The following is a 25,847-nucleotide window of genomic DNA, read 5'->3' on the forward strand; positions in this document are numbered from 1 at the left end:
CTCTTTCAGCCAGTGTTTTATGGCTTCACTGCTTGTCAAAGCAGCTATTTATCAACACAAACACGTGTTTGACTTGTTGCTATCTTGCACTGGGACGCACATGCATGTAGGCATCTCAAAGAAAATCTTGATGAGATAATAACCAAGATGACACGTAAGCTCATCAAACATGTTTAACCATGAACCACAGAGACGCTCTATCAACATTATATTACTTCCCAAATTGCCGCCCCCCCACTCCCTTTCTCTTGTGAGCCCGCTAGATTTATGACTTTAGTCAAGTTCACCTCATCTGTCGTGGCTCTGACTTGGCTCCTGCTGGGATCGTGGGCCTGTCACAAAGTTGCTCTGTGGCTCAGACCCCGCGTGATCCTTCCTTCCACTGTGGAATGCGTTCTGGCCGCTATTGTTTATGACTCTTGTCAGCTTGTGTCTCTGCTTTTTGTCCTTGCTTTGGGGGGGGGGCCTTGTCGACTTCTGCAGCAAGATGTCATCAACAGCTCAGCGGGGGCTGCCACAGTGCGCTGCTGGAGACATCTGTGCAGTTTTGCTGTGCAAAACCCAAGTCATGTTATGGGTTCTCAAGGGGAAAACATAGCAAGTCAAACAGTAAATATAGCCTGTGATTCTCCACTTGCATACACAAGAGGATTGGATTGCAACTCTGACAAGTCCAAACATCCCTGAGGCTCAACCTTGGGAAATACCAGCACCTTTCTGTGTGTGTGTGTGTGTGTGTGTGTGTGTGAGCACAAGGCTAAGCCAGACGTTATCTTCCCGAAGCTTTAATTGAACCCTTCAGAAACCCCCCCACCGCCACTACCACCACCCGAAACTACTACACCCTGACAGAGCAAAAGCCTGAAGGCTCTATCTCTTGCCAGCCCAGGTGTTCCTTGCTTGGCTGCCAGATGAGCCACCTGCACATCACAGGTGTGACGGCCGTCAGGGAAGTGAACACAGCTGCTTCAGTAGCCTCAGGGACAAAACCAAACATGGAAACTTTATATTGAAAGGTAGCAGGATGTGTCAGGATAGCACACATTTTTGAAGGTGGTGTTTCCTACCCCTCAGCACGAGACAACTTTCCCTTTTTGCTGCATGGCAAAACCACAGAAACTGTGTGTGTGTTGTGGTTATGACGAGGCCGTAAGGACTCTTGATGCTGCATGTAAGTACATTTATGACTGTTATTAGATGATCTTTTTTGTACGTGGTTATCATCTGACGGGAAATATTCCTTATCTATCTCCTCAAGGGATGCTGATGCAATCATTTATTTGACCTGCTGTAATTGTATCAGCTTAATGCGCGATGACATGGATTTTACAATAGCTTGTCACAATAGCTTACAAAATATATTGAAAAATAACGTAAAAAATATTAATAGAAGGGAAAAATATGTTTTTGCAGTGCGAATGTCCCTCAAGTACAACACTTCCCAGCCCCCCCCCTCTCCCCACCTCAACAAACTTCAACTTTTTCCAACTACTTAAAGGTGCTGATTTCACATACTTAAGCTCCCCTTAAGTTGCATTTGACTTAAATCCACATTTACACAATTAACACTCTCATTCAAGAAAATAAGTAAATATCAGGTAGTCTATAACCACCGAGTAAGCTTAGCTTACTTGATCATATACATTTCAATAATGTAGTGTACATAAAATTAGTGTGTGGAATCAAACAATGGAATGGATTGAGTAAGGACATCAAACAATGCACAATGATGAGCCAATTCAAGAAACAATACAAGCAGTTGATGTTTGCTAAATAGGCAAACATACATATCACTATATTGACACTTACCCATTACGTCATTGTATGGTCATATCACCTCGTACTTTGGTACATGACAAAAAAACTATATTAGGAAAGCAGGAAGTGAACAAATGTAACAGTTACTGATTGTAAAAGTACCAGATGGAGGGGTAGGATTTAATAAGCTTTGCTTCTTGCTACTCCTTTTGGACATGTGGAACTGTGAACTGATTATGTGATGGAGCCTATCCCAGCTGTCTTTGGGCGCCAGCCAGTCGCAGGGCACATATAGACAAATAAATATTCACACTCACATTCATACCTATGGACAATTTCATTAATTCATTCATTTTCTGCCGCTTATCCTCACGAGGGTCATGGGGGTGCTGGAGCTTATCCCAGCTGTCTTCGGGCGAGAGGCGGGGTACAACTTGGACTGGTCGCCAGCCAATCATGGGGCACATATAGACAAACAACCATTCACACTCACATTCATAACTATGGACAATTTGGAGTCGCTAATTAACCTAGCATGTTTTTGGAATGTGGGAGGAAACCGGAGTACCCGGATAAAACCCACGCATGCACAGGGAGAACATACTCCATAACATAACATAACTCCACACAGAGAATCGGCACAGACAATCGCACACTTTTTTAAGTTTTGCCGTGGCAATAAAATGTGATGTTGACTAAGGAAGCTCGCTGTTAAGCCCATAATGGAAAATATTCCAACTCAAACTTACACAAAAGTCTAAATTACAGTTTCCCAAAGCAGCTGTCACATAAAGAGAACAACCTCAGATGCAGAGGTGAGTTGATTGGATTTACTCACTGTATGTGTTATGTCTGTGTGTGGGCTCGTCCCCAAGTTTGAGAGCCCATGCTCGTTTAGCACCCACAGCGCTCCCAAACATGGACTTGTTTATAGAAGTGTCCATGTTTACGTGCCGATGTAGGCCATGACGCCAGCAGCACGTTCTGGTATCATTTCCCAATTAGCAAGTGCCTCAGATGGACATCCATAACAGTGCATGAAGTTCGGGCAAGAAAGCAAGAGTTGTGTATCGTTTAAAGGGAGTTATTGAGAGATGGAAGGGTTTGGCGTCTGGCTGCACACTTGGCCTCTCTGTTTGGAAACTTTCAGGAAGATACGGCCAAGAGAGCGTGTGACCCCGATGCTCATAAAACTGAAGAACACATGCAGCCACTCTCTCGCGCCGTCTGTCCCACAAACACTTTCACACTCACTCCCCCCCCCCCTCCCTAATAAACATACACACTCCCAAAAAAATACCTGTATCTCCATATATTAACCCATCTCTGCGCCTGGCTTGGCCATTCACGCACGGGCACGTTGCAGCCGCCATGTATGCCGCGTGTCTCCATCCCCCCTATCCCACCCCTCGAGTGTAATAGGAGATCTGAGGGTTTTCCGTGGGTGAGTAGGTGGGTCAGGCCTTACTTAAACTAATGGCTCCCAGCAGTGTTGAATAGCCAGACACACTGGAGCCGAGGCCTGAGGTTTTGGAATGCCACTGCCGGCTCAATGCCTGCCTTTCATCGGCAAAGCAAAGCAAGCGCATGAGAGAGAGCGAGAGAGAAAAAAAAGACGGAGGGGGGATACGGGACCCATTTGTTATGGGTGATATGGGTGTGCCTGAAAAGCAGGGCACAATGAGGAGGGGGGGGATGCAGAGATACAGAAGGGGAGAGGCATGATAGGGCTAGTAGCATGTCAGGAGGGGGTAAGTACCGGTGGTTGTTTTGTGACAGAGCCCCCAATGACCAGCCACTCATTTGCTTTTAATGTCTGTGGGATGAATGAGTCTCAAGGGATTTTAGCCTTAAACGGAGGCCATCTTGGAATTAATGTGCGATAAAAGCTTCTCAAAGAAAAGACAGTGATCCTTTGTAACGAAACACAATAATTGCCGATACTTCTTTTATATACCTCCCATGCATGTATATATGTGTTTAGAATATAATAATGTAACTTGGAGTGGCTTCATGAGCAAAAACTGCATTGTAGTTCGCTTTTGTTTTGGTTGGGACATTATGCCCAAGCTAAACTTAACACGCATGCTAGGTTGTACATATTCAAAAAAGACAAATGCTACCTATAAATACAATGACACCTACGTTAGTGTCAATGTCGAAAAACTGTGCGTTTATTCTCTGGTTAGCGTACAATATGGTGCGCATCTTATGATGTTATACACTGCGTGAGTCCAACTGTGTTTTTAATATGTTGTTTTTTAATCACAAAACATCCTTTCCTGTTAGCATTCTATTAGCTAGCGATACAAAATGGCAACCGGAACAGCAAGCTATCTATGTTACGTCGCCTGTTTATGACATCATCAGCGGTTGACTCTCAGAAATGTTAACACAAAACACGATTTTAGAATTTTACAATTAGAGTTTTACAAGAATAAAGCAATTGCAAACGCATATAAATTACCAATGTGGGGGATAAATGAATGTTTAAGGTTACTTTTACCTTCATTGAAGACATGATTGTGGTAGAGATCTTCAGCGATGGTAAAAGTAACCTTTATTTCATTATTTTTACGTAATTATATACATTTTAATTTGTTTTCTTCATGCATGTAAAACTATGATTGTAAAACAATAAAAACGTGTTTTGTATTAATTTTTTTGACTTTCTGGAACAGATTAATTTGATTTATATTATTTCTTAAGGGGAAAGTGGATTTGGTTAGTGTGGATTCCAGTTGGAGTCAGACCATCGGGAGTGAAGTAATGATATTAACCAAAGTTCCACTCTATGTTCACTTTGACTTTATCATTGTTGAATAAAAGAACAATAAAAACAATGCAAATTTTATCTGTGGATTGTAATAATAGCGGTCAGCCAGCCCAATCGTTTCTACAGACGAGCTTGTGCTAGCATTAACGTTTAGCGTGTACATTGATTGGGTTGTTCAGTGTGTCCACAAATACAAGTTCAGTGCTTTTGATTCTAAATCTATTTTCTCAACCATCAACAAAAAGGACAATTATCCAATTAAAAAAAATTTTTCATTTCTGACAGCAGTAAGGAAAACTTCACAAACGCAGCCTAAATTTGTGTTAAAGACATTAAATGTGCATGACCTCTGAAGGCAACATCATGTGGTCATGACTGGTAATGTGTTCCACGGAAGCAATGCTGTCCGTGGCAACTCAATTTAGGATCCGTTTCCCAGCACAACGTCACACAATTGGCAGCAATCGTAATGATCGAATTAGGCGCAAAGGCGAACCAGACTCAACTGCTTTGACACATCATTAAACACTGAGATGGGAATTAGACTTCAAAAAGCAATGCTGGCGCATCGTCTATTCAAATACAACAGTAAACATGACGGCCTCATTACATTTCCTAAACAATATCGGCCTGTTTTCAGTGTTGGATCAAAACCTTCTCTGTTTCATCCTGATTTTTATAGCCATTGTTTGTTTTTTTTTTAGAGTTGTCATACCAATGTTGATTGTTCAATGTCACTTCACATAATTCAGTGAGGTTGTGCTTTTTCATACCATTAACTTTTACTTGAATATACACGCCTGGGCGGTACATTAGCTCATCTCCAACCTCCCTCCATTGTATTACTAACTTCAGAATCAGCTGGACTATTACATCACATGCTCACAAAATAGTCATCATAGGTTTCTTGTATTATGTTCTACAGTTAAAGTACCTGCATACACTGTACTGAATTATACACATTTTCACTGCAACCAATCAATCAGGTCTAGAACAATTCACCACGTTTACAATAATAACTTCAGCGTAAAGACCTGGGTTCGAATCTCCACTTGGGTGTCTCTGTGTGGAGTTTGCATGTTCTCCCCATGCATGCGTGCGTTTTCTCAAGTTTCTTCCCATATTCCAAAAACATGCATTAGGTTAATTGACGAATTATAAATCTTTCATAGATTGGCTGGGAGTCAAGCCAAGTGGTTAACACGCAGGCCACACATCCAGACGACTCCAGTTCGATTCCACCCTTGCCCATATCTGTGTGGAGTTTGCATGTTCTCCCCGTGCATGCGTGGGTTTTCTCCGGGTACTCCCATTTCCTCTCACATTCCAAAAACATGCGAAGTTTGGTGACTCCAAATTGTCCATAGGTATGAATGTGAGTGTGAATGGTTGTTTGTCGATATGTGCCCTGTGATTGCCTGGCGACCAGTCCAGGGTGCACCCCACTTCTTGCCCGAAGACAGCTGGGATAGGCTCCAGCACACTCGCGACCCTCGTGAAGATAAGCGGTAGAAAATGAATGAATGAATGAATGGCTGGGAATCAGTCCAGGTTGTACCCTGCTTATCGCCCAAGTCAGCTGGGATTGGCCCCTGCATACCTCAGCGACCCTAATGAGGGTAAGCGGCATAGAAAATGGATTGGATGGAATGGACATAATTTTTAATAATACCCAACACAATGTATCTTTAAAAATAGACGAGAAGAGAATTTCTACGCTTTTGCCCGCCGAGCTAAGAAAAGTCATCTACGTCATCAGGCATGTTTGTGAGTCCGTTCTTACCAGAACCACTTTGTGGCTTCTCAACTGCTGTTTAACTAAAAGTGCAGGAGGAAGAATAGATTTAAATGAGCGTGTTTATTTCTGAAAAGTGCATTCCTTCCAGTGCCGGCACCGACATGTACAATAAAGTCTGTTTTTTGTTTATGCCACCTATCATTCAGCCATCACTTCATCCTTAATGATTAACTCCTCAAAAATCCTCGTATTTGATGTCTTACTGGTTTTCGACTTTTACAGTAAATGGACCTCCTTCTGTGGACAATTATGGGTTGAAAGTGATGTGGCCGTGTGAGATAAAGACACTGTGAAGGATGTAATGGATAAATATGTGCACGATCAGGCAGGGAAATCTATGGCTACATCAGATTAGGCAATATTGGGAGCGTGAATCGGGATAATATGGGGCGTAAAGGGAACCGGTCCAGATGGTAAGAGGGTTAGAAAGTCAAAGGAGGGAAATAATGAAAAGGTTTGATGGGAAAATGGCAACAATGTGATCAATCAAAGAAAATTTACCCTGATAGCCTAAAAGAACGGGAAAAGGAGATGACCGGGAATATTTTATGATCCTCACTTAACTACCACTATTGGGTGCCAGCTTTCTTCCTCTCTGAACCCTAAAAAAGTAGCTTCTAACTTGACAGTTTTGTTGCCTCCTTGAGTACCTCATCAAGGCGCTCTGTATTAACTATGAATTACGGTAATCTAATGGAATTAACAAGAATATTTTCTTGAAAAAACAAAATAGGTCATATGTTTATTTAGTTATGCAAACTATGTTTTGTGTCACGATAGCCTGCGTAACCGTTTCCTGTTTCTATGTCTTATTTTGTAATGACTACCTGTTTAGTTTTGCTCTGTTTCCATCCACTTTTACTTTCCTGCTCCAACGCACCTGTTCCTGATTTTGTGGTGATTATTTACTTCAGCCTTTGGCGTCAGTCCTGCATTGGACCATTGTCGTTTGTTTTGTTCTGCGCTTTATTCCATCCATCCTTTTTCTATACCGCTTATCCTCACTAGGGTTGCGGGAATGCTGGAGCCTATGCCAGCTGTCTTCAGTTGTCGCCAGCCAATCACAGGGCACATATAGACAAACAACCATTCACACTCACATTCATACCTATGGACAATTTGGAGTCACCAATTAACCTAGAATGTTTTTGGAATGTGGGAGGAAACCGGAGTACCCGGAGAAAACCCACGCACACATGGGGAGAACATGCAAACTCCACACAGAGATGCCCGAGCGGGGAATCGAGTCTGCACGCTAACCACTTGCTCACCGTGCAGCCTTCCTGCTGCTGTATATCAGTCATAATTATTTAAAAGACTTTTTACCTGCACCTGGTCCTGCTCTCTCCATGCCGCAATTCCCAAACATGACATTTTGGGCAGTAAACGACATTAAAATACAATTTACAAAACATTTTTTTAAAATGCATGATTTACTTAATATGACAGCAATGAATTAATTGCAAATAATGCTTTAATTTGACACCCCTATGTATTTCATCAATGTATTAACCATATTAGTTTATATGCAGCTCTGTTTATAATATCAACTTATATCAATAGCAAAAATATTTTTGCTTAAATGAACTAAAAAATCCATCAAATTACCATTCATTCTCATTGAGTCCCATAAGTATTTTTATTATGTATTATTAGGGTATTTACAAAATTTCTCAGCTAAGCATGCCATGAAATATTTTCAGGAATTTTCCAACCATTTTTCACCTATGTCAAATTCTATTCGCGTTAGGCTAGCTTTTGCAAACGCTGCATGTTTTGTGGCAAGCAACTGGCTAAACTAATTCAGTAGCTGCGATATGGATCTAGGTTGGAGGTCAGCACCTTGGTCAGTGAAGCATCCATATTGTGGGCGACCCTGGGGGCAATATGTGTCATGTGTCTCTGCCCAAAGGACACAGAAGTGACTAGAATTAAGGAAGCGGGATTTCAGCTGGTAACGCCGCCCTGCGTTTGGTTAGTATATCGTTCTCATAATATGAAACGCTGAATTAAAAAGACAAAAAAATTGATCCAGACTGTGTGGGAAGCTTGGGAAAACTACAGGAAACAGTGGTTGGAAGAAGGATCAAAAGTGGCACCATCGCAGCTTTTCTTTAGTGTGTAAAGATCTCTGTCATTATTTTGAAGGGATTTGGCTGCGACTTTAACTGTTAAACCCTATTTCTCAGACTGCTCTCGAAGGAAAATCCACTCCTCATATTTTTGTACTGGAAGCAAAAGCAGACACTTTCCACTACAGTATTGTACTTTCGTTCATCTATTTGTGGCCCGCAATTGAAGATGGATGTAACCTTTGACCTTAGCTGCTATGATCATGATGTGGCAGACGTTCAAAATCAGCAGGGCTCTTGCTTTGACACGGCTTAAAGTTTGAAGAAGATAGGTTGAAATTCAGCCTGGTAGGGGTCTGACAAGGAACATGGGGCCTACTGATACGGCCTTTGACCTCAGCTTCCTCAAACACTGGTGATCACTCAGGGAAGGGGTTGGGGGGGTGAATAGATAAAATTACCTCTTCTTCTGATATCTTTATTGCTACATGTTGACATCATCTCTATGTGTGGTTATATGTGCATTTTATACCTAAAATTGTCCTGATTTTGTTTCAATCCATCATGAGTCACTCACTAAAAAACATCAGGTTTGCATTTAGTGCGGCAGCAAGGATGGCTTACTAATATGTTTACTGGATAGAAATTCGGCAACCCAATCATCAGCACTTTTGCTTTTTTTTTTGTGCGTGTGTGTCAGATTGTGATCCACGAACAGAAAGTTCCGCCAAAATGACACGTGTTTTCTCTCTCAGCATCCATTCGAGCTGACGAGGCCCGCGAGAGACTTTTTATGAGACGTTATGTTGCATTCCTCAGCTTCTCAGCTCCACTGTTGATTAAATTACTAACCGCTAATGGAGACGTCAGTGCGTGGGAATAAAAATGGGAATAACATTTTTAAAAAGAGGGAACAGGAGTCGTTTTGAAAAGAGTCTAGTTGTGATAAAAAATATTATAGACATCCGATTCTAGAGTGGTGCCTCAACACTCTAAACAGAAGCCCCTGTCACACTGCACATAAAAGATGCCTTTTTCAGTTTGGGTTTCTTGTTGCTGTTCTGTGTGATAAGCACCGACATCATCATACAGATGGCTATATCTCATTTCACTGAGTTCTGTGTAAAATGTACAGAGGAATAAAGTCAGGATTTATTGTAACTTTTCTGATTTTTTTTGTGATTTATGTGTGAAAGTAGCAATACTGAAGTACTGCATTGTAGCCATCCATGATCTGGCATTTGTCCTCTTGTGTCTTTCATACAAATGCCTATTAAATGCAAAATATATGGAACTATGCGCACTTTCTGGAATTCCCTCCTGTCCTACCTTTGTTATTACCGGCTATAATACTACTACAGTATACCTAGTTGTCATCTGTTCTTAACATCCATACATAGGTGTCTTTTATACAGAACAGCAGTACTGTAAAATGGTGGTCCATACCAGTTGCTATGTATGATGCATTGCATCGTTCGTTCCCTTTTACACAGGCATCTTCCCACCTTTGTTATGGCTCTGATAGTACCTCCAAAACAAAAAGAGTTTGGTTACATTCTCACCACTCGTCTCTGCCATTCCATTGTCATGATAATAACTTCTGACACATTCAAGGCACAATCCAATGATTCAGGAGTGAGAAAGAATGAGTTAAAGGAGAATACATGAGGCTGCTTTTTTGTATGTATACCACTCATGTTGGTAGGGGGTGTCATTGAAAAAAAAATAAAACAAATGGGACACATTTACAGTACATAAAGAAGGTAAAAGTAGCATACTTTCCAGGCTAACTCATTCAAGCCAACCAAGAACCATATTTATAAGAAGGAATGTATCAAAATACAAAATGTACACAATAAAATTAATGTTTACACAAAGATATTTGTTTGTTCAGGTTGTCTTAGAAGACGTTTCATCTGAGCAGGCTTTATCAGTTCATGCTCAAAGACTAGAGACGAGATAGGAAAGCAACCTGATTGGTTCAGTTGTGATTGATTGAAGCGATTTAATAATTTTCTCTATTTAGAAGAACAGAAAAAGTATTTTACTGCCTACATCTACTGTATTTCTATAGTGATGAGTTCCTTAGATCCCAAACCGCCTCCTTTTTCTCTCTCTGCTTGCTCTGCCTTTTTGTGGCGCAAAAAATGCTGTTTACGTTTTCTAAAAGTGGAAAATTGGAGAGGGAGCGTGTGAACTGAAACAGATGCTGCACACTCTTGTTCTGTCTTCATCTCGCGCACACATGTACACACAATGGCAAACAGCTGCTCAAAGCCGTGCGACGCCAGCAAGGCAGAGTGGTGCAACTTGCATGATATACTCCGGATTTCTTGCTATTTTTTACCTGCAGTGCTAAAATAATGATCACATGCAAGATTACTTCTTTATGTTAAGACAAGAAGAAATTATGGCAGTTTTCCTTTGTGCATCAACAGCTAACAGTAGCTTTATGTTGTATACTAGCCTCACATACAAGACCTGCATCGTTTCTGTATCTTTGCCACCTACCCCCTCCTCCTCATCCTCTCGTAGCCACCTGGCACTGCCTCTGAGCCTGCTGGCTGACCAGATGCACCCTGAATAGAGGCGGCCAGCGAGGAGACAGGAGGGGAGAGAGAGCTTGTTATTATGGCTAATTTATTCAGCCATATCTGTATAGTGTCTGTGTAATACAGTACATACAGTCATGTGAAAAAAAATCAGTATACTAGTTTGTGTTGCCCCCCCCCCCTAAATGCCCTGGAAGCATACATGTAATACATATATCTTTTCATAATCATTAGAGAAATGCTCAAAGACTGATAGACAAATAGTTGTTAAATCCCACCAATTCCCCAGGAAAGATATCTTCTCAGCCATGCTTTTTCCAATCTTACTCAAATGTTATGGGTGTGTTCCTGTCAGTGCCCTGCAGAAGTGTGGCAAATTTTGTGCTGATTCAGCTAAACATCCTAAAGTTACAGTTGGTGTTTTTCAGATTTTGAGGTGTGTGAGAAATTTCAAACCAGCCACATTTATGGGGTCAAACTCCAAAGTACTTTAGTGGTACTTTACTTTGACACAACTGATTCAACTCATTTGAAGAATTAGAATTTGAATTCAATTGGCTGTTCTCCCTGTGTCCATAGGTATGAATGTGAGTGTGAATGGTTGTTTGTCTATATGTGCCCTGTGATTGGCTGGCAACCAGTCCAGGCTCCAGCACCCCTGGCGACCCTCGTGAGGATAAGCGGTAGAAAATGAATAAATGAATTCAATTGAGTACACCCCACAGGAAGTTGACTTGGAGTTACAGGAAGTGGGGTTTTCTTAAGGTTTTTATAAATCAAATCAAATTATCTATTTTTTAAAAGATGCTTCTTAACTGTCAATCAAAAATATTTACAGTAGTTAAAATGCCGTATAATGGCAAACAACAAGCAGGCATTTTAAGACTAGTACAACAATTAAACAATAGAAACACTATTGGCTTAACTTTGTACAGACAGGTTTCTTGACAAATTTATCTGTTTATCTGCAGCTTTCTTCACTTAGAAGACACACACTCCCAAGACTGACACAAGCTGAAACCAGTTGGAAGCAGACATATTGCCCCACCACTGATACACGTAGGGGAGCAGTCCCACCCCTATGGGGGGAACCCGAGAATAGAATATAGAGCAGTTACTTCCTACGTCTCTTACAGTGGATGGCCTGAAGCCCTCCACTTGTGCAATCAAAACACGCCCATGCTTTATCAGCTGCAGACACTCAATTACATTGATTATAAATAAAGTGGGCTCTTCAGAGGCTGACATTTATCGCCACCTGCATTGTCTTGTTTGTTTGTTTGTTTTTTCCACTCCTCTGACCTATGAATGTATGAAATGATGCTAAAGTTTCAGATAATGAGGTTTGCATATTTGGAAGTGAACCCTGCAAGAAGTTTGAGTTGACTCTGAACGCTCAAATTCAATTAGTTTTTTCTAACACTGTCTCCCTGTGACATCACAATAAGCCGGACTTCCTTATATAGGCGTGCCAGGTGCTCCACTCTTATTATAATATTTCCCCTTGTTAGCGCTGTGTAAGTAAGCGGTTGTGTGAGTAGCATTATAGAGTGTGCATACAGGGAGCGTCTTACCTGCATGCCTGCAAATTAATAATACAATAATAATAATACATTTCATTTGTATAGCACTTTTCAGAGTACTCAAAGACACTTTACAGTAGAGAAAAAAGAAATAAAAATAGAGTAGAGTAAAAACAGAGTAAACACTGCATTAAAATACAATATCCAAACATTCACTCAGAGCTAAAACAAGGCTAAAAACGGGGCGGGGCGGGGCACGGCAGTCAGGTATAAAAAGTTAGACATTAAAAATGGAAAAAAAAATGAAAAGCTCATGTCTGTCTGGAACACTGATAGTCCCGCAAAAAATGAGTAATGACCATATTTCCTTTACCGATGTTGTGCCAAGATTATCTGCACTTAGCAAATGCGGCCCTTAAATCCAGCTTCTCCAGAGCTCCACCATACCAGTGATGCCTACATTACCACTCTTTGAGTTCATACGTACATGATAAATCAGGGCTTTTTAAACAGTAGTAATCAACTTCTTACCAACAAAATTAAAAACTGGGTTTCGGCAGTAGTCCGGAAGTACTCTGGAGCGCTTGGGAGTGTAACCAATCACTGCAGAGTGGGTGTGCCCAGAGGCGGGCCGTGGGTGGAATATATTAAAACAGACTTTTTGGAAATCCAAGGAAATCCAGCTGATTCTCCAAGATCTGGAAGATCTACAAAGCTTTCTGTGCCGGCAATCATGTGGAGCTACTCTATAACGGTCCACATCTCAATACAAAGGGCAGAAAATGAGCACAATAGGTCCCCTTTAAGTTTAACTTGAGATAAGAGGCTCCTCAAGTGTCTCCACTATGCCCCCCTCTCCCTTTTAATACCATGATGCTGCATTAAGGAGCTGAGACAATAGGATATCAATGACAAACAAAAAGGTGGCGGGAGGATGGGGGTGCAGTAATCGGGGTACTCTCCTTCCCCCCTGCCTTACATTCAAACAAGTTTTTGTCACCCTCTGGCTTGGCCTCTTGTTTAGCCTTTACGTGCCAAAGCAATTAGTTATGTTAATTGCAGGCTCCCATCTCATTGAATGCAAGTGAATGGAAGGCAGGGCAGCGCCACTGGATGCTTGGCCGGGAGCCATACTGTGAACTGTGGTGACGTCACTCAAACTGGGGGTCCAATCATAAAGCACAGTTAGGGCTTGTGGGAAAATCGGGGCGGGGCTTAAGGCGAGAGGCAAGTTCTGAGACGTCGCACTGCTTCCAGAGTTTGCGAGCGCGCACACGAAAGAGGACGCAGACTGAGAGACTGGAGACACATTGAGGACATAATAACAATCACATTGGACACAAGGAGAAGAAGAAAAGGAGAGACAACGTGTCCACGCCGCAGCTTTACGTGCGTGCGTGTGTCAATCTAAAGTCGTTATCTCCATCTGGCTGCCATCTGGACTCACGTTTGTGGGAATGCGGACACATGCGTGACATATGAGGGAGAGACATAACGGAGAGGATAAGGAGCGCTAAAGAAGTGCAGCTTGACTTTCTCACAAGACTTGTGACGTGTGGACTCTACTAGAGTGGAGGTAGGGCATAAACAGCTTTGCATATATGTAAGTGTGTGTGTGTGTCTGTGTGTGTGTATGGTTTAATTCCCTGTGCCCCTGCACTGTGCAGATGGTGCCCCATCCTGTCCTCTTTATCCCTCCATCCTTGTCGTCTGAACTAATGAGGAATTAATGTACAGTGTAAGACACAAACTGCTCAAGGACGCTCGAATTTGCGTGGATCCAAAGGAAGTAAGAGAAATAGAAATATATTAGTTCTAGGGTCATCATAAAACCGTCTTTTATTTTTTAAGGTATCATTTTAGCATCATTAACTCTAATGCAAGTGTCAAAATAATAGCTAAATAAAATAAAATGGGCATGTTGAATATAGGGGGATGAAGGGAATTATTTAAAAAAACATTCTTGCTTTTAACAACTTTACAAAAAAGCTAAATACAACTTAAAAAATGTAAAATTCATTGAATATTGAGATATATATTTTTTACATTTCCTATGTATTTTTACACTTGTGGTTAACAGCTTTACAATAGAACTAAATAAAACTAAACTAAAATAAAACTACTCACCCTTTAATGATGAGACGGCGCATTCAGTTATAGGGAAGTAGAAAAGGTAGCATTGTTTCTTTTAACATTCTTAACTTGGTTTTATACTTGCATGGTTGTTAGTAATATTATAATTAAGAATAATAGAAGTAAATAAAACAAAATGTGAAAAAATGCTTCCTATGGCAATGGACATGAATAACAAACATAAGTCGAAATGGATTTTGCATGTAATGTTTTAAAAAAAAATAGAAAATAACATGCTGCAACTTCATTTGTGTTTTGTATGTTGCAATGTCATTTTTTGTTTCATTTTTTGCTCTCTTTTCCAACGCTGGGAAACTTCTGCAGTGACATCATACAACACATGCAAGTCCAAGGATATAAGCAGCACTTTAATTAATCCTCTGCTTACTGTACTGAAGTCCTGCATTCTTGAAAGGGATGCATCATCTTACATTTAGTGTGACATTCGAGGCAATTTTGTAGAAAACCTTAGTAAAATTCCCAAATGTATGACGATTAGGTCGAAGGAATTTCGAGAGTCTGCTTTTTCCCTTTTTAAACTTTACTGCTTGCACACTGGTGTCATTTAAAAAAAAATCAAATTGCAGCTTTGTTTTGCATCTTTGACCACTTTCCCTTTCTTTCCAAAGTGACCATCAAACATCCAAGAAAAGCACTTCAACTGTCACTTCCTCCAATAGCACATCACTTTTATTTTCCCACATGGGGAGGACAGCAGAAGAAAGTAGTGAAGGGAAAAAAAAAGACATGTGCATCTGTTGTACAGACATATGGACACGAGGCGGGCACGGAATCAGCTTTTGTGTGTCTCTCATGCTGTTACACAACAACACGCTCAAGAAGAGCGTGCAAATATTGTATGATGTATGATTTGTGCATCTTTAAAAAAGGATTTGAGGTTGTATTTTTGCACACGGATTGGAGGTGGTGTGTGTAAGCAGAGCGGGTAGAGAGAGAAAACACAACCGACACCTGGCTAGTGTCACACTGGGTCTGTTCATCAGGGAGATAGGAGCGACGAACTGTCGGCTGAACCAGAGACCTCCGTCTGGTCTGCTGGCCAACATCACGCACCTGACAGCACCATTCTCTGATGGAACATGGGCTCAAGGAGGGAGGGCTACATCACACTATATACAATATGACATGTTAAAATAATAATTACAGGTCAGTCAACTGTACACCCTCCCATTCCATTACAGTATATTCTCTGAATGTTCTGAACTCTTGTTTCATGGACCAGCATTGTGCATCTTCATAAAAAAGAGCAAACCAGCATAAACTTATTCATGCCATTATCTAAATTATTGATCTAGTAGGCATTGAACCCCGACTCCCCACCCTATCCTTGTTTCCTCGCTAACACAGACACATACATAAGTACATATGTACATACATACATACATACGCAGCATGTAGCAGCAGCAGCTGCTTTCAAAGCTGGATGCAGGAAGTTCTCTATTAGTTCCAGTGGCAAGGACTGTGATATCTGACCCCGGGGGTAGGTGGGCTGTAGTGGGGGTCTTTGGTGTACGCTTGCTTGTGTTGTGCATGACGTGAAAACATACTTCCGAAAAATGGCTTCATCACATTTTCTGAGTGAGCATCAATAAGTCTGCATCACAAAAAAAAGGAGTCAAATAATAACGGTAATATTACTTTTCAAAATGTCTTTGATTTCTTTTAAAAACATAATCAAGTGGCTCTGTCATATTTTTCCACCGCTTGATGACCCAGGAATTTGTTCACTGTGCTGTTACAAGCTTTTTTTGGGGTCAATCATGACATCCACACATAAACTTCCCAGTCTGGCTTAAGGCCTTAGTTTCATATCTGGACATGTCTGCTGATTGCTTTTTATATCAGCCTTTTATCAAGAGTAGTTCCAGACCCTTCAAAAGACTGCCAACAATCAACCATAATAAAGACACTTCTATAATTAGCTTTGCTCTGGCCCAGAAAAAGGGATTTAAACAAAAAGGGTCTTATTTAAACTTTTAACCCTTTTTTGTTGCAAATCCAACTTTCATCTGAGGCAATTGATGCATTTGGGGTTGTATGTTCATTAAAAAACAGTATAATCTGGCAGAAACTGTCTGGAAAAAAGCCGGCATTTTGTAATACAGTATTCCATGGAAGGTGACCGGGTGACTGGAGTAGTCCAGGTTCTTTTACACAGAGATCCCACAGTCTGAACGGAAGTTTCAGCAATTGTGTATCCCTCTTTGCCTTTAACCCAGCGAAGACGGCATATTTGTCAGCTATAGCCGCTTACAGACAGAGATGCTGTAAACAGTATATCCGAGATTTATTCCCTTTTGTCTTTTCACCATGAACAGACATTCCAAGTCTACTCTTTACACGGCATTGCGGCTGTCCCGCCTCTGTTGTACATCTGATACTACATTGGTAGCTGGCAAATTCTGTTTTTGTGCTTTTAAGGGAAAAAAAATCCCAAGGGCTAATGTGCACTTTCACACAGCCACATGGCATTCTGTGATAAGACTTAAGCTTCTTGTGTGACATGTAAAGCACTTGTCGGACAGCAATAGTGTTTTCAACAAAGGTTGGGAGTAATGACTTTGACCAGGATTATGGCATCAGCACACAGGCACTGTCCTGCCTCTGTTACTGTAAATACTATAAACAGTGTTGGAATATTACCAAGATGACCTTTTCACCCATGTTATGTATCTGTGCCTTTTTATACAGAACAGTGACACAGAGACAAGCAGAAGAAATTTTGTCTTTTACAGGCTGTGTAAGGCTTTTGGTGGAAGTCGGTCACTTCACACTTGATTTACAGTACTGATAAAACCGCAGCTCTTTTAGAAACCATGCTAATCTTCTGTGAGGGCGTCATTGTTCATACAACCACCTCTCATTTGTGCAATATCCAAAGGCTTAGCCTCAAAAGATGCCAGCCATAATCTTGATTGGATTAGTGTGATATACACACCTGTACTGTCACTAATTCATATATGTATCTTGCAGGGGTATAACTTGGCAATGTGTGTAGCAGGGCTGTCAAAGTAATCGTGTCTCAAAATCACCTTGTTTGCCTTTCAAGAATGAGTGGTGTAAAAAGAAAGAAATATACTGTATTCTCAAACAGAATGTGCAGCAAAATGCATAGATAACACACTCCCACGCTCATCCTCCGGAGCACAGCTGGCCTCTTTGTTTTACTTATCTGTCTTTCCCAGTGGCATACAGCTGGGCTCAGCTCGCCCACCCGTCTATTTGTTCGAGTCCACGGGCGACGTTAACCGAAAGCTTAGCTTTTAATTCTCAGCGTCCTCCAAGCAGGAAGTCCAGTGTTGTTGGAGGTCGTGTGATTGTGTGAGCTTGGAAGCTGGGTCAGAAAAGTTTGGGTAAACATTTCCAGAATGACCCGTGCTCGTGATAGCCACATCTGCTTGGACCTGATACTATAGAACTGTGTAGTCCCCTTGACACCTGGTTTGAACTAGGTCAGTTCTAATCTTTGCAAAGTTTTCTCCTGTTTAGTGCTTGTGTTCCCCTTTATGGACTCCTGTAAATTACCTATATGTGTGCGCTTGGACTTGGACTTCAAAAAGTATGTTGCTTTGCTTTGGCTTAATTGGATTGGTTTTAAAACACGTTGCAGTCTTCAGATTCCAGATACAGCTCTTTGAATCAGCTTCATTTTTCCATCTTGGGAATCTTAATAGAGGCTTGGAAATGGTAAATGGTAATTTATAGTCAGGATTCAAGGCGATTGATTGGTTGTGGCGACCCCTGAAGGGAAAAGCCGAAAGAGAAAGAAGAAGAATTTATAGGCAGGATAACCAGTTTTGGAGAAGTGAGAAGGGTTGTAACCAGATAGGCAGTTAATCCATTAACCTCAGACTGTGTAATGATTGACAGCTTTGAATTGTCCCTGTTATGGTAGTTGTTGCCACTTCACAGGTGTTTGGGAATCGTGGTAGATGGGAGAAACAGACTTTGAAAGAACTCAACTGAAAACTGGAAGTCGAGTGATTATTCAGTTTTGAACTATTTAAATTATGACAAACATTGCGCTAGCTCTATCGAATGGTTTAATCTTAAGCCATTGATGATGCGCTGACTATCGCAAATGTCCCAAAATAGAGGATTAAAGGCCAATGTTAACAATGTTAAGAAATAGCAAAAATGACTCAAAAAGGTGAGCTTATTTTATTATTTTTTTATTTATTATATTATTTATTATTATACATATTTATTATTTATTATATACATTTATTATTTTATAATTATTTTTTATTATTTATTTTATTTACTTATTTTTTCCACCTTTTTAAAAACCATTCCTGTTGATTTGACTTTATCAATTTAGAACCAAATCACCTGGTAGACAAGAATCACTGGACCTTCAAAAACTGTAAATAAATTTAAGACTGGTGTTCATTAACTGGAACTTGGCTCTGGACGATCTACTAGTTGTCCAGTTTGATATGCAATGTCTGTTTTAAATTGTACAAGGTACTACTTCTCAACTTTTTGGCTGCAGTTCCCACCATTACTCCTCAATGACAACTGGAGACCCAAATTGTGGACATTTTTCAACAGAAACTTGAGAAATATCTTATATTTAAAGCGAGTGGGCTGCAACAGTGACAAAGTCACCCATAAACACGACGGACAAAAACCCGCAATCTACTGTAAACGCATCCGCGACCTACCAGTTGACAATATCTGATCTATATGATACCCATGTTCCCAGTGTTTACATTGGATTCCACTAACATAAACGCTGATGTTAGCACCAGAACTGTACCACTTGGTGAAAACGTGCCTAATCCGGTCTCCACCAGCTCTGAACTTGTCATCACTGTGCAAACTGCTTCCAGAACGACATCAGTGCGCCTTTTTTACTCATTCGTTTTCTTTTTTTTTATGGAGAGCGTCTGTCTCCCTCTCCCTCTGATGCCACTAAGTACAATTCCATCCCCTCAGTTCCTTCTTTTCTTTCCACAATACGCAGCACGCTGCATTACAGCTGTGTTTTTCTAATCATCCCACTGAGTGAGGAGGTTACGCGAGGGCTTCTCGCGCCAGGAACACATCTGTGCTTTGTCACATGGAAGTCGCATCAGCTTTTCCTCATTGTCCTTCTTCAGCTCAATTTGTCTCTATCCTCCCACTACTCTTCATCCTGCGGTAAACTTTCCTCACCTTAAACTATCGCTTTCCATCAGCTGTACCGCATTGCCGTCCGTCCTTTCCCCCACCCCAGTCCGAGCAAAGAAAGCCATGTTGACGTTGGGGGTAGGCCAAATATGTAGTCGATGGCGCAGGAAGGTGGTTGCTCGAGCCAAGAAAAACAGCCTGGCGTGGAGTCTGACAGCCATGCTTGTCTTTCTGATGAAACCAAATGAAAACAGTATTTTCTAGCCTTGTTCCTCCCTCCACCACCACCAACTACCCCACCCCTCCATGTCCTCCATCTGCCTCTCCCAGCTCGCCACCCTCTGCCTCCTCTCATTCCGAAAACTTCTGAGTCTAAATCGGTGCTTCTTTAGCAACCCATACACAAGGTCAGCCTTTATAGATATGATGACAACTTTCTGACCTACAGCCCCCAGCTAATACTTTAGAAGTAAAACTTCATGACTTGACTGCTAATGCTGTGTGTTCAGATCTGAACACATTTGAAACATTCTCATACAAGTCAAGAAGAAACTTTCACATTGCTACTAACAAAACAACATGCTTCCTTAGTGCCCAAAAATCCTACTATGGCGCCCTATGATTTCAGCGTTAATGGAATTGCAGACGTCATCGCGGAATTGGAGAATAAAAATGGAATCGACTGTTAAATGCGGAATTTACGTAATGTAAAAGAGCTGCTGATGTGAAGTAACGTTTCTATTGAGAAGTATTTCCTTGGCGGACCGCCCAGTTGTGAGTCTTGTCACGAACCATCCCTCCTGAACTCAAATGTCACAACAGCGACCTCAAACACCGGCAAAAGTTGGCTTATGGCGCTTGAATGGAAGCCGGAGGGGTTAGCTTAGTTTAGCAGAGCATGCTAGTACAGCTGTGTGTGTGCGATTCGGGCTGCATGAGTGAGTTTTACCGCTTGTTAATGCAAAAAAGCATTTAATGATGAAAGAGCGATATTGCTGCATTTCTGAGATGTGCTGTCCAACACACGCCTGACCAGAGCATGTCATTTGCATAATTGGCCATGTGTATGTCATTTTTATGGACGCAGGAGGTGACTTTGAGAAGAGCGATACGTGCTTTCATGTTGGAGTCTCCAAAGGTTTCTAAAAAGACCAGAAAAAATTTGCTAGATTTGTCGCTAGTTGCTTTTTTGGAAAGCAGAATCCAGATGGTTCTGAATACTTGCTAAATACATGCATGCAACACTGATGCCTCCTGCTACATCTTCTTATTCTCTGTCAGACCAGATGCGGGTGAGGTGTGCTAGGAATCTGTTACCTTTGCAGTCTACTGTATGGAATTGGAAAGACAAGCTACATTCATTCATTTTCTATACCATAATGTCATACTCATTACTGTCGCGGGCGTATGCTGAAGCTGACTTTGGGTGACCCTGTTCTGGTTGCCATCCAATACATTCACAGACAGTCCCATTATAATGTGTTTATGAGGAAGGGCAAACTGGTAGTGTGAAATCTATTAGTGGCAGTCCACCACAAATAAATGAATATATTGGAAACACTGGTATAGCACCTTCAATGGTTTCTGTGTAAAATGCAAAAGGGGGACTGATGCCTGGATCTTATGTTATGGCTCGGTACAAGAAATTCACAACATCTCAAAAATCCATATGTTTTCCATATGACCATTCTGGACAAAATTGTAAAGCAGGCTAATTTGCAGCTGAAAAGTTCCATAGTTTTTGTTGGTAGACATTGAATGGTGTGTTTGGGTTGCAAAGAGGTGTAAAGCCTGCAGTGAAGTAATGAGTTGCGGGCCCCCAGGAGGCCAATCATCTAAATTAATTTGCTTGAAAGAAGCAGAGGGGACACGTGTCTCCTTTTTAGAAATGTGACACCAAACACACCCAAAAGCCTTTTTAAACAGCGTGGTCAGCGAACCTGTTGAGTAGTGGCGGAGGTTACAACGTCAACCCGACACCCAGAAGAGAGACCACGCGCTGCTGAGTGGAAGTGCTTGTTGTGTTGGCAACACGTGTGTGTGTGGAGGTCAAGAGGGAGCGCACGACAGAGGAACAGATGTGCTCTGTATTGTGGTGGTGTGTGCGGATGGACGGGGACCAGGTGCAGCCTTTGTCTGCTTGGCATTTAAGTCCGCTCGCTCGCATTCAGTCGTCCTTGTGCCTCACAAACAATCCCCCCCCACCCCCACACTCCGCGCCCCCCCGTCCATGTGCTCACAATCGCTCAGTAAGGGGGAGGGTGTGGGGAGCGCTTTGGCTTGTTGGAGCCTCCTCTCACAGGTGACTGTTGGAGGTCCCAGCTGGCCTCAGCTTTTGGCCCATTACATTCAAATTGTGCAGTGGAACAGTGATGATTGACAGGTTCATTCCTCTTGTTCCAGTTTAGCTCTGAGCCTCAACATTTAACGCAGTAGGGTTTACTGTTTTATTGATCTAGCTGTCTCTCCATCTAGCTCACATGTGCCAAACTCAAGGGCTAGATCTGGCCTGCCGCATCATTTTATGTGGCCCTTGAAAGCCTGGGAAAAACGTACCTCAAATTTTGACAGGAAAAAATGCACTCTAAGCAAAATCAAAATTAGAATAAAATAAAATACAAATAATCACATGCATTGGCAATTGTAGAATATACATTTATAGTCATACAATTATATTGACATATAAACCTCTATATCCATAACTGATGTGGTGCTCAATGAAACTGAGTTTGATACCGCTATATCTGTTTTTAGCATATGAGTGTTTATTATTAAATTAATTATTTATTAATTATTAATTACTTAAAACAGTAATAGCATGCAGAAACCTTTTATCATTTGCATTTTATAACATATATCATATACATGAGTATAAAATAACATATAAAAAATTAAAAAAATAAATACAACTGAAAAATAAACAAAATAAAGTAATACAAATAAAATAGGAAATCAACTAAATGAATACAAAATAACATAGAACATAATGGATTTCAAAACTTATTTGCGTATCCTCACGAGGGTCGCATGCATGCTGGAGCCTATCCCAGCTGTTAAAAAATTTTTGTCTTCAAAATCCACATCTCCAGTTTTTTTTTTTTCAATTATAGAATGCATGAGCATAACATCTTAAAGAAGTTTGGGCCATCGAATTGATCAGTAAACACTGCTTTCAGATAATATATGCAGATATGCAAATAAAAGTTTATTAGAAAGGTTCTATTTGAATGCATTAGTAGGTTAAAACTGCTGAGTTTAAAAGGGAGGGGTCAAACTACATTTTATTATTATTTTTATTATTTTATTCACAAATAACTTTTAGGGATAAGGTGAGAAGCATTGTCATTTGGGAGAAACTTGGGATAGAATTGGCTTGGGCATCTGGTCAGGATGCCTCCCGAGATGCTAGCTTTTCAACTTGCATATGCTGCAGGAGGAGCTGGACGAATTAAGGACGGAGAGGGAAGTCTGGGCTTCTCTGCCTTAGGTTGCTGCCCCTGCAAGCCAACCTCAAATAAGCGGAAGAAGATGGATGGATGGAAGGCATTATGTACAAAAAATGCATTTAACACTGTCTGGACATAACATCTATTTCTAAGATACTAAGTTGCAGGATTGTAGCGCTGTAGCTGATAAATGAGTCGGGCCTGTGTTGCGTCTCTTCTCACCTCATCTGCAAGACAGTGGAGGGTGATAGCAAATGACACACTTGAAGACTCACAGCTGTCAACCTTTCAACTTTAGACTTAAACCATGCACTTTTTATTTACACATCATATGGTGTGTCATTCATTTGATATGAGCCAGAGTCGTCACTTTTTTCAAATGTTTTCTCGACTTTTGCTAAAATGGAGTGTTGTCAGTGTCATCATCATCATCAGCTGTTGGCAATTGGATGTTTTAATGCAATCGAGCGTCACCTGAAGCTGAACAAACAAGGCGCACCTGGCTAGCAACAAGGGGTGCAAATGCATGTTCCCTGTAGGTTTCCGTGGTAACAGTCATTGGCCAGAGGAAATACATAGAAGTAACTTGATATAAGACAACAGGAAGATAGGCAGTGTCTCTTGTACTGTAATTTTTTTTTTTTTAAAAAAAGGACCGCAGCCTTGTGTGCCTCGCCAGCTATTCACCCGAGTCAACATTGTGGTGTGTTTTTGAGATTAATGGCTTCCCTTGACAGCCACATCCAACTGTCAGGTGCTCGCAGGCCAGATGAAGTCATGCGGCGATGCACGCTTGTGTAATTGACAAGCAGAGGCAATACACAACACACCTGAGGCCCATTCACTCCAGTGCAAAGTAACAACGCAGCATCTTGAAGAAGTGCATGAGCACAGCTGTCTTACTTCTTCACATTTGGGGATGCCAGAACCTGAGCTCATGTGTGTGTAAATGTGGTAACTGTGTTGACATTAAGGCCATATGCTCCATTGATTGTGTTATTGAGATGTCAGTCTAATTTCCTGGCCATGCGGGTAAAGTCGTGTGTGTGTGTCTGTGTGTGTGTGTGTGTGCTGCAAGCTTTATCCCGCTGTGTGTTGGCACCGTATATGTGTGTCGGGTATGATGGTCCAAATAATGTCAGCAGGGGTCCCTCCTTCCTGCACCCCATGTTGGGGAACAGGTGGAGCGATGGCAGCCTGCCACAGTGTCAGTAGCAGAAGAAGGTTCATCCCTCTTCAGTCAAAGATGTAGCTCACACGACAGATGGGCTACACGGGGTAGAATATGGATACCAAACGCTTGTGTGTATTTGTATAGAAGCATAAATACATATAAATATAATATATATTTATAATATAAATTATAGTAGTATTGTATTAACATCCATCCATTTTCATTGGGATCACGGGTATGCTGGAGGCTATCCCAGCTGATTTTGGGTGAGAGGGGGGAGGGTACACCCTGCTCGACTGGCCACCAGCCAATCACAGGGCACATATAGACAAACAACCATCCACATTTAATTGGAGTCACCAATTAACCTAGCATGTTTTTGAAATGTGGGAGGAAACCGGAGTACCCGGAGAAAACCCAATTCATAACTAAATTATTCATTCATTCATTTTCTACCGCTTTTCCTCACGGATAGAGCCGATCCCAGCTGTCTTCGGGCGAGAGGAGGGGTACACCCTGCTGACTGGTCGCCAGCCAATCACAGGGCATATATAGACAAACAACCATTCACACTCACATTCATACCTATGGACAATTTGGAGTCGCCAATTAACCTAGCATGTTTTTGGAATGTGGGAGGAAACCCGAGTACCCGGAGAAAACCCACGCATGCACGGGGAGAACATGCAAACTCCACACAGAGATGGCCGAGGGCGGAACCGAACCCCGGTCTCCTAGCTGTGAGGTCTGCACGCTGACCGCTGTACAGCCTAACTAAATTCTTCTGAAATGTTATTTAGAAAAAATTAAATAATAGAAAAGCACATTTGTTTTTTATAATGATAAATGTAGAATTATTTTTTTGCATTATACCATATCATACCATTTTGAAATGATATCAGAATCAAACCAATACTTTTTTTAAAAATTTTGTCTACTTTTCAGTCATTGGCCAGGTGGCTCGCAGTGTGTTTTTATTGGACTTAACCTATCATGAGCAAAGTATTGTGTTATCATTAGCTTCTCATCCTTAATACAAATGCCCTCATGAGATCCTAAATCTTGTTTTTTGTTCCGAGTGTGATCCAACCATTGTTATTTGTCTCCCATTCACATCTTAAAGCTTCCATCGCGGGCTCTTTATATACTTGGGAACCTGTTGCATGAGGCCGTGCAGAGTTCATCGTTGTGAAAGAGACATAAAAGGCGCCATTGAAGGCAAGGCCGCGCGGAAAACCATGAAAACACATTTAAAAGGGTTTCTCCCGGCCAACCTTTGACCCTGGAGGCTGTGCATATCTATTAATCGTCCTTTTTCTTCGAGCACTTAGAAAAGTCTGATCCACTCCAAATGGAGATGGTGGTGAGGGTGTAGAGGGGTGGGCTGCCTTCATAAGGCTGCAGGAAACAAAGGGGTCTCCTTATCCAGCATCCCCCACCCCCTCCCCCACACCCACCCCACACTACCCCGTCATTGCC

The 25,847-nt window shown here is 41.5% G+C and overlaps 1 protein-coding gene across 2 annotated transcripts in view; it reads left to right on the forward strand.

Annotated features, from left to right (window-relative positions):
• The first annotated feature begins 998 nt into the window (after nt 1–998).
• cbfa2t2 (CBFA2/RUNX1 partner transcriptional co-repressor 2) overlaps nt 999–25,847 on the forward strand; it is a 37,135-nt gene continuing 12,286 nt past the window's right edge. Inside the window, exon 1 of one of the 2 annotated variants that reach the window (XM_058055112.2) lies at nt 999–1,171. In XM_058055112.2, coding sequence (XP_057911095.2) covers nt 1,102–1,171 — 70 coding nt within the window. In that variant the 5' untranslated portion in view covers nt 999–1,101. Of the gene's footprint in view, nt 1,172–13,718; nt 14,056–25,847 lie in introns of those variants that run through there. The other variant, XM_058055114.2, reaches the window with a different exon arrangement.

The sequence above is a fragment of the Doryrhamphus excisus genome, linkage group LG18 (assembly GCF_037039965.1).
Source record: "Doryrhamphus excisus strain RoL-2023G ecotype Guam linkage group LG18, RoL_Dexc_Guam_v1.1, whole genome shotgun sequence".
Taxonomy (NCBI): Eukaryota; Metazoa; Chordata; class Actinopteri; order Syngnathiformes; family Syngnathidae; genus Doryrhamphus; species Doryrhamphus excisus.